This window comes from Macrobrachium nipponense, chromosome 12 (genome assembly GCF_015104395.2).
Source record: "Macrobrachium nipponense isolate FS-2020 chromosome 12, ASM1510439v2, whole genome shotgun sequence".
NCBI lineage: Eukaryota > Metazoa > Arthropoda > Malacostraca > Decapoda > Palaemonidae > Macrobrachium > Macrobrachium nipponense.
Genome location: NC_087205.1, coordinates 37385003 through 37395758, shown reverse-complemented (window position 1 = coordinate 37395758; position 10756 = coordinate 37385003). Strand labels below are relative to the sequence as shown.

The 10756-nt window shown below is 33.1% G+C and overlaps 1 protein-coding gene across 1 annotated transcript in view; it reads right to left on the bottom strand.

Annotated features, from left to right (window-relative positions):
• Positions 1-2188: 2188 nt before the first annotated feature.
• Positions 2189-10756, bottom strand: part of LOC135224779 (protein piccolo-like) — an 819328-nt gene continuing 810760 nt past the window's right edge. Inside the window, 3 exon segments of the mRNA XM_064264104.1 lie at positions 2189-4370; positions 4713-4826; positions 8928-9004. Coding sequence (XP_064120174.1) covers positions 4057-4370; positions 4713-4826; positions 8928-9004 — 505 coding nt within the window. The 3' untranslated portion in view covers positions 2189-4056.

Below are 10756 nucleotides of genomic sequence, written 5' to 3'. Positions count from 1 at the left end.
AATAAACTTGAAAATACTTATTGATGATAGTGATGATTGATGTTAATGACAATGATAAGATTGTTACGAGGACCTTTGGGAACCTCTGATAATAATAATAATAATAATAATAATAATAATAATAATAATAATAATAATAATAATAATAATAATGATTAGGATGAAGGTCATGGTTATAAAAAGTTTCTGATTGCCAATTGATGATTGGCAACCTAAAAAAACAAATTCACTTCGATTGACGATGGTGGGGATGCAAATATGATGACGATTTTGCAACCATCAAGAATATGATAGTAACAACGATGACAATGAGTAGTAATAGAATGAGGACTAAAATGAGGTAATATGAACTATGACGAATATAATGATTACCATGGAAATAAACATGACAGTAATAACGATATCATGAAAAGAATAATAATGATATTCGTGCTTTACTAAGATAATAATGAATATATTCTTATTGGGTATGATGATTATGACATTTTTAATGAGCACGATAATAATGATATTTTTGATGAGTATGATGATGATTACAATAATGCTCATGATGAGTATGATGTTAATGATAATAATCTTAATGAATATAATGATGATGATGTTGTTAAGTGAGTATGATGATAATGATAACATTCTTGATGAGTATGAAGATAATGACATTATTGTTGATAAGCATGACAATGAATATAATCTTGATGAATGACGACAATGACATTATTCTTAATAAGTATAAAAATGAATATAATCTTGATGAGTATGATGATAACGAATATATTCTTGATGATTATGAAGACGATAACAATGACAATAATGTTGATGATTATGATAATAGTGAATATGTTCTTGAAGATGATGATAATGACGGCAATATTCTTGACGATAATAAAGATGATATTGACAATAATGTCGAAGCGGTAGACCCACCTACTGAAAGAGATGATATTACAGGGAACCGAGAAAACAGAGGGAGGCAGAGGATTCTAAAGCCATACGAACAAAAGGAATATTCGGGTGATTACTGATATAAAATAATGAAACTGAATTGTCAGATTTCTGATCCATTGTTCCTACACGAGTTAGAGATAGTTAATTAGCTTCCATGAATTGGACATGGCTTCATTGTTAACTAATAACATATTCTATGAAGACCGGACACAGAGATCAATTCAGAAGCGCCATCGTTGCAAATTAATGATGATTTGGAACTAATTAGTGGCCGGCCATAGTGAACACAGTACAGAAGGCAATGGTGGTCCGTTGGACCAACGTCATTAGCAATAGCAAATGGTCGTTAACGTGAAATGAGTTCGATAAAAAATCATATATAACTGAAGCTGACTAATTTTGATTCATATTAGTATAGGAAGATCTCTTAATGTTACTGATTTTATTTTCAATGCAAACATAATTTATCTAAAAGATTTTCCAGCTAATTTTTTAACAGTGGAATAAGGTAATTCTCTAATTCCATTTTTCACTACAAATGTAATTTATCTGATTTTTTTTCCCTGCCGAATTTTGGAAAAATAGAAAAAGCTGCCTCTCTCACTCCATTTCCCCTGGCTCATATAAACTTCTATCTTTCAAGTCAATAGTACTATAATTTAAGTGGTATGAAACTTATAAAAAGTAAATTCACCTGTAAAAACACTCCACTGCCAAAAATCTAAACTCAGGCAGTTTACGAATTCGGAGTGAGTCACCAGTTGCAAAAGAACTGAACAAACCTTTCCATTGTATTAAAATGGTTCCTCTCTTCTCCGGTTCTCAGTACGAGAAGAACACTGAACCTTCCCTAATAACTGCATAAGCACACGAACAGAAATCTGGCCAGTGCAGGCGAGATTCTACGGCAGAGCAGCGCCTTGTGACGAACGCAGATGACGAAATGCATAGAAAACGATGTTACAAACAAATAGAAAAATGGCATATAGTACAACCTCTAAAATTCTAGACTTTTCACAACAACATTGGACACCCTTCGGTATATGACAAATATACATAACTATGATCACATATATATTATATTTATAATAACAGTCCATGCGATTTTATTTCTCCACTCATTTTTTGACACTATACATCGTAACTCACGACGGCAAAGACACATTAATACAATGCTATGTATAATATATATATATATATATATATATATATATATATATATATATATATATATATATATATATATATATATAATTATAATTATAATCAAGGGGACGTCCAGGAAAAGGCAGTTCGTATCTTTGAACAGCAGTTTGTTTTGCCGATGACGTTTCGCAATACCTCATTGCATCTTCAAGAATGCAATTAAAAAAAAAATTCTTGTACAAAACACAAACAAACAAATAATAATTTAGAATACACTATAGTGAAGGACGTTAAACACCCAGACAGCCTCCTCACACCTATATATATCATAACCTGTTGTTTGTTTATATTTTGGTCTGCGTTTCAACTTTTACTTACCCTCTTTCTCTTATACATGTTTTATTTTATTTTTTTAAACTCAGTTTAGGTAGGTTCCGTCCGTCCTTATAGTGGATTTTAATTACTTACTTTCTTTGAATTTTGTTATAATATATGAAGTAATTATTTTTGCAGCCTTAAAGATGCAATGGGGTATTGCAAAACGCCGTCGGCAAAATAAACTGTTGCTCGAAGATAAGTACAACCTTTTCCTAGATGCCCCCTTCATAGCTACTATGAAACTTACAGCTATATGACCTGTGTATATATATATATATATATATATATATATATATATATATATATATATATATATATATATTGATCGCAAGTCTAGACAGAATATCAAAACAGTTAAGGACAATTCAGAATAGAAAAAGTTTAGAATAGTTTACAGCTTATAAGTGTTTTAAATATTGAGCCAAGTATGTAGTAATAGAAGAACAATTGTGTGTATTATACTGTATACACAATAATGAATAATGTATACACATGTATATATATAAATATGTATATATATATATATATATATATATATATATATATATATATATATATATATATATATATATATATATACATTCTACTTATGACGAGGTACGAGCATATTTCATATGAGACAAATGGAAATAGGCTTCCTAAATCTTAATACCAAACATCACAACATCATAGAAAAAGGCCGAGAATACAAGTTTTCATTTGTGCGTTCAGATGAGAGTAGCAGTCAGCGTGAAAACGAAAAAATAAAATGAATGAACTGAATTCATTGCAGGTTCATCACCAACAGTCCCATGCTTTTATACACAATAACAGTTAAATTCATCTTTTCAAACCGTTCTTCTATATTATTTTAACAGAACTTAAACCTTCTAATATGATTAAATAACTAACAATGATAATGGCAATTTACTGTACATGTATTTATAAATCTTAATGTCTTGAAACAGAAAAAGGAATAATTCTTGTTCAAGGAGACGCAAATTTCAGAGTTCCTATGAATCAGCTGATTTGTCAGGGTTTTTTCCTTCAGAATAAGGTTGTAGGAATGTTTAATTTGAGTAATGTTTAATTTGCAATTGACCAAGAACAGGTTAAATTTGGAAGTCTTCGGTCTCTCTTGTTGTAATTCCATGTTGGGGTCACAATAGTTAAATTTGCACATTTTGTTACCAAAGTAGTCCACACTGGTAAGATAAACTTATTAATTTACGTATTTGCGTAATTTACTTAATTGAAAAATATTTTTTTTCTCATCAAGATTTGATCAAAAGTTTCCCTTTTCCTTGAACAGTCATTTACCTGCTAATAGAACCTCCTCAGTTACGACGCACATTACGGAAGCATACAGAATCAAAACCTCTTGGCTGGATCGCACTTATCTCTAAAGAAGAACAAAATTAGGAATAAGAAAGAAGATCGAGATCTCCTTCCTTAAACCCACTTATCTATAAAGTAGTAAAAAAAGTACGAGAGGATCGACGTCTTCCTTTCGAAAAGTACACTCCTCTCTATAGACGAAAAGAAAATCCCCCCAAAACAAAAGAGAGTCGAGAACCGAAAAATCTACATCAAGGCGTTTAATCCCCCTTAGCGTACGCTGTCGGCCGAATCCGAATCTTCTCTCATGACGCTGGTGACGGGCAGGAGCCTGTACCAGCCCTCCAGAGGCTGGTTCCTCTCCAGCTTCGATAGGCTGATCTCGGCCACTCCGATCGCCTGGTTGTGCTCGAATCCCCTCTGTCTCTCCCACACCATCACCAGCAGGCTGCGTCCGAGGGCGTCGTGTGCGGTGTAACGTAACGTCTGGTGGTACTTAGGGGTCCGGCTGTGGCGGGCTACCCGCGTCTTCCGCTTCTGAAGGCGCTTCTCACCATCTCGCAGGTACATCTTCACGTAGGTATCTGCAGAGAGGAGGTAATGGTGGATAGTTGCTGAATCTTGGATTAAAGTTTTCTTATCGAGCAAGGCATTATCTTAGTAAAAAAAAAAACTTTTAGATCAGTTTCAATACGCATATGCAAGTTGTATCTTCAATTCTCCGCTATTGCTAAGCACAGGTAATCTTTGATCTTTGCTTTATTTGGCAAAATGTATAGTCAGTTTTATTAAGCAAAGTTCATCAAGTTTAACCTTACTAAGCAATGTGCGTAGAGTTTCGTCTTGCTAACCAATATATGTCAAGTTTAGTCTCAAAAAGCATTAGAAAAGATGATGGAAATTAAACAGACAGACAGATATCTGACCTGGATCCTGACCCGACGTGGCCGTGGGGAGTCCCCGAGCGCTGCTGACCTCGACCTCCAGTTGACCCTTGGTCAAGGTAAGTGCCAGGCGGATCTCCCCGAGCGTGAAGTCATCTGTGCGGGGAATAAATGGAAGTCTTAGAGAGAATATTCTGAGACTGGGCAGTGAATGTAAATGTAAACATGCTGCTTTACTTATGTGCAGAGAGAGCATTGTGATATATATATATATATATATATATATATATATATATATATATATATATATATATATATATATATATATATGTGTGTGTGTGTGTGTGTGTGTGTGTGTGTGTGTGTGTGTGTGTGTGTGTGTGTGTGTTTAAAGACTTAATAGGTAAATGGTTTACGATAAATCACTGGCATTTCAATAGCCAGAAACTTTGTAAAACTCCCTCTCATAATTATTTATTGTGAAATAAGTGATAGGAATGCTTGACCAAAGAATTAAAAGCCCAAAGTAAATTCTGTAGAGAAGTTTCAACATGAATCAAGAAGGCAATCAAAGTTTTAAATATCTCCAAATAATATTCTAATAGACAGATTAAACGAAAGAAAAATAATTTAAAAGTAAAATATTTCAGGATACATTTTGAATGTTTCTAACCCAATTATTAATTTCTTAAGTATTGTAAAGCACAATTGGTATTCAACATAAGTAATGTAATAAAATACTTATCAAATTTATCATTCAGTGGGACAGATTAAAAAAAATTCAACATGCACAATTGAATGCAATATGCAGATGCGTTTCAACAAGGGGTTGCGAAAATAGTATAAACTTTTGTGATATACCAAAGAACTTGACATGAAAGTTCAATGGTACACTTTACCTCCTTATCCAATTGGGTGATGTGAAAACTCCCCTGTAAAAGTCTTTGACCTTTTGACTTACAATCTCCTTTTACATACTTACGGCCAAAGTAAAAAAAAAAATGCAATAAAATTGCAGGGGATAAAAAGCAATAATTTCAGAAGAACATTTTTTAATTTTCCTCTAATGCTGTCAGTCTGCCCAAGTGATGTCAAAGAGAGTTGTATCAGGATTCTTATTGTATTGTTTCTTTTATTCTTATTGATATGTTTAATGACAATAACAAAGATTAATTTTTTTTACAAAAGAAGACTAAGTGTATAAGCAAGCATACATTTTTTTGAAAATATACTTTTCATCATAGATAATATCTCGTCTACCTGCTTTGTTACATATATATATATATATATATATATATATTATATATATATATATATATATATATATATATATATTATATATAATAATATGTATGTATATAGTATATATTATATAATATTATATGTATATAATATATAATATATATTATATATATATATATATTATATATATATTCCTATATATATATATATATAATAATATGTATATATATATATATACTAATATATAAATGTATATAATATATAATATATATATATATATATATATATATATATAGTTATATATATATATATATATATATATATTAGGGGATATATATTATATATATATATATATATATATATATATTATATATTAGCAAGCAACACATGGAAACGATTTATGTACATGCAATTGTCAATATTATGTCCCCGTAAAATGCACTCGCTCAAGCAAAAATGTATGTATAATAATTCTTGTCCGTGGTTCAACTCTCTATGTTCTCTTGGAATCGGACTTACAGACAACGAAGCTTCGCAAATTAAGTGAAGCGTAAATGACATCATCCACAACTCTATATCTAAAGAGTCATTCACTTGTAACCTATAATATTCCATCATCCAATGATGACCACAATATCTTCTCATGCCACTAGTTGCGTTTAACGTTGGATCTCCACGGAATTTATGATGCTAAGAGCATATCACTAATCATGTCTTGACAAAAGTAAAAATGTAAACAAAATATTCTCTAGAGTGGGAAGTAAACAATTTGGTGAGAATAACAAAGAAACGAACCAGCTGGGAATCCTAACCACTAACGAACAGGATCACAAAAAATCCTCCTGTTTTGCAAAATTTCTAAGGAAACTAAAATTTAGCTACTATGAAGGCTCAGGAGCCAGGGAGAAGGGGGGTGGGGATGTCATTTAACGGAGGGGAAGGTGGGGAAGATGTCATCAATCTACATGTAAAAATAACTTTGACAGACTGATAAAAAAATGGAATAGATTCAATAGAAATTAGAGAACAAAGAGGGTGGGGGGTGGTGGGGGCTGTGGGGTTTGATCTGACGGGACGTAATTTTCAAGCACAAGATACAAGAGGTATTGTCCGGAACATCAACATTACCTTTCATTTCATTTTGGAGCTGTGTAATGGAGGGGGCCATGGGAGAGGAATATGTACAAGTTTTGGTCAATGAACATGGTTGAATAAGAGTACACACGTCTTCAGTACTGGCTAATGTTTTATGAGTTCACGTGAGATCAGTACATTACGCGGTGCAATTTTACTCGTAAGATGCTTCTGATGAAGATGCTGCTACTTGCACAAAAAAGCAGATTCTCAAAAGCGCTGTACTGAATGCATAAACAATATCTGAATGAGAAGATGATAATAAAAATGGCTATATGGCATTGTTCCATGTCAAAACACACATGAAAATGAGGTATCACAATACACTCGCTAGATGGTGCTGTGCAGATAGCACTTGAAACAAGAGTCTGCAATCCATTTATGAAGGGACTAAACTAGGAGATGATTAATCAGTTTAATCATAAAATGACTTATTTACAGTAACTATTTTTCAATAATTATTGAGGATGTTTTGCTGGGTAATTTTATTTACAGTATATATACAGTATCTTTATATATACAAATATATACACAAGAGCTTATGGTTAAGGTCTAGCAATGGATAATGTACAATAATCATCAAGTTCATAAACACATACAATGAGATCCCTACTGGAACAGAACATTCCTACACATTAACTCTCTATGTCTAAGCAATGCTATCAAAACTGACCGTGACACGATCAATAAATGTTCAATCAATATTCTCCATTCAATCTGACGTATCTATACTATCTATGTATGACCACATCTGTCAAATGAGATGGGGCCTTCATTCTACTTGTGATACTCTACGGGTCTCGTATAACTCAGTCAGATTATTTTAAGAATTAATTAAGAGTCTTTGGAAAGAAAGAAGGGATTTCAGGGTTAAGGAAATATTCTATTTAATAAAGGAGAGAATTAGCTCTTCTTTTTGTCTCTATTGGAAGATTTAAAAGAATTAGCTATTTTTTTTTGTCTCTATTGGAAGATTTGAATAAGAGGAAATAAGTTAGTTGTCTGAAGAGTCACGGATGCAGTTCTTTGTGAAATAAATATACATTTGACATGCAAGTCGCTTGGGCAGGCTGCATTTTCGATGAGGCTATATATATATATATATATATATATATATATATATATATATATATATATATATATATATATATATATATATATATATATGATGTTTCAGCGTCAATTACTTTATGGTAGGAGATTTTCTTTTGTTTTTTACAAGTAACTGCCATGTTTAAGAGACAGAAACAAAGCAAAAAAAAAAAAAAAAAAAAAAATCTACCTATTTATATGACTTGAACAACTGCTTCAACTTCTCTCTACGGCTTTTTCAGTGGGAATGACGGGGATCAGTTAAATTTTCACATATTATTGATGCTTCCACTGAAAGGGTCAGTGAAAAAGCTTTATTAATTTATCTGTTAGGGATACAAAGAATTTATTTCTTTCTTTTTGAGTCTGAATCTGGAATGCTGAAATCATAAGGAAATAATCTAGCAATCTGTTTATACTTCATGTCGTAAATCTTACTCATGTGGGACTGTTCCTGACCAATTTCACAAATTTGTGACAGAATTATTGGATCAGAATATGTGTCCCACTTGATTAATGAGTCATGGTATACTTAGTCAATGAAATAACTGTTTTACATTCATGACAAGTCATTCTTCTCGTCAGCCTTCATTACACTCTCTCTGCCTTTCACTAAATGCTGGACATCTCAACAAAAGCAGCGTCCAAGCGACTACGAAGTGTGAGAAAAGCTAACTACGGTGCTCTCTAGGTAGACTAAGTGGGAGGGAAAATAATTAAAACAGAGAAGACTAAAAAATATAGGAAAAATATATAAGAAAAAATGTGGAAAGAGAGAAAAACACTGACCTGTGAGGATGTCTCTATACCCCCGGGGAACGACCTGACCTGGTCCAAGGTCAGGGGATGCGTGGTCCCCAGTCACGCTGCTCCGAGGGGCACAGGAAGGACACGAAACGGATTTTGGGCAAGGGTAGAGGTCAGAGGGAGGTAGGAAGATGTTGGAAAAGGAAAAAAAAAAAATGAACATTCCGTGCGGAAGGAAGGATGAAAGGAAGGATGGAAGGAAGGATGGAAGGAGAAAAAGAAGGGGGTTGTGGATGGAGTTTTTGGTGATAGGGGTGGGGGTAAGGGGCGTTGTTGATCAGTGTAGGATTGTGGTGGTGAGGAGGGGAATCCGTGGTGGAGGTGAGGGCAGTGAAGGGTTACCCGGCAGGCACAAGACAAAATCGCGAAGTAAAAGAAACAATTAGTAGGACGCGAGACATAATTAGGTTCAATGTGTGAAAAACACGTTTGGGTCTTGTGTGGTGAAGAGACGGAACGCCAGAGTTTCCAGAGGGAGAAATATCAGACATTTGTGCGCAGATTCTGAACAGAATTGAGTGAAAATAACGACGTTAATTGACAGCAGATTGCCAATAGGTGTCTGTGCTTGATAGAGAGAGAAAGAAAGATAGATCGACAGCATATCAAGAAATGTCACAAAGACTTCGACAAACTGGTTAAAACAAGTGTTAATGAAAATATAGTCATTGAAATATAATGAGACAAAAAGGTCGATCCCATCTAGGAACCGAATGGATATAATAACGTACGATAGAAAAATAACTCGTGACGTCATTGAGAGATTACACATAAGCCCAGTGAGTGACAAACAGCGGCTTAAGAGAGAGAGAGAGAGAGAGAGAGAGAGAGAGAGAGAGAGAGAGAGAGAGAGAGAGAGAGGATTTCACATGTAAAGTAAGTCAACGTGATTTCATGAATACATAAATACAGATTACGTCACATCTAGAACACCAAGTACAATAATGAGAGAGAGAGAGAGAGAGAGAGAGAAGAGAGAGAGAGAGAGAGAGAAGCAAAAATCATAAGCAATGGGTGTGAGAGGAGTGGCGTACTGTACTTTATTAAAAAGTCTGTCATTAAGCCTTTCCCATTCAAATTCTGGCAAAAGATTTATGTATATTTTATTGATCCGTTTTAAAATCTGGTTTTAGAGTCATCTGATTTTTGTATTAGGGCTCAAGTTTATATCTAACATTTATGTTTGCTCAGTTAAGAAGTAATCATTAAAAAAAGTATTCATAAAAATATTAAAAAAAAATAATTTACAAAAGCTGTAAAAATAATCGAAATAATCGCATTAAAATGTTTACAAATAGCAGTACAAAAAGGTTTAAAATTATGAATAATTTCACCATACTTTATTTGGGTGGCTCTGATGAGTGTCTATGACAAAGTGATTAAGGGACCATATCAATTATGCAAAGTCCTTCAACAGTGAAAGGTAACCTGAGGACATGTTTGACTTTCGTGACTTGGAGGTTTACATAAAATGAAGAATTCATGGACTTACAAGACCTCAAACTAAAACAATATACAAAACAGTATTCACGACATTATATTCGAAATGCAACGGGTTAGGACAAGTAAAATCAAATATAAAACACTAATATAAATTACTTTTAACCTCAGGTTAACTTTCGATGAAGCAAACAACAGAATGATAGAAGAACATTGTCGTATCATTTTGCTCATGCGCAAATAAGGAAAAGAAAGAAAAGGCAAATATGTAAAAAGCAAGAATGAGAGCTTCTATCCCAGAAATTTCCATTAGAAATAAAACTTTGAAGAAAATTATATATATATATACATACATACATATATATATATAT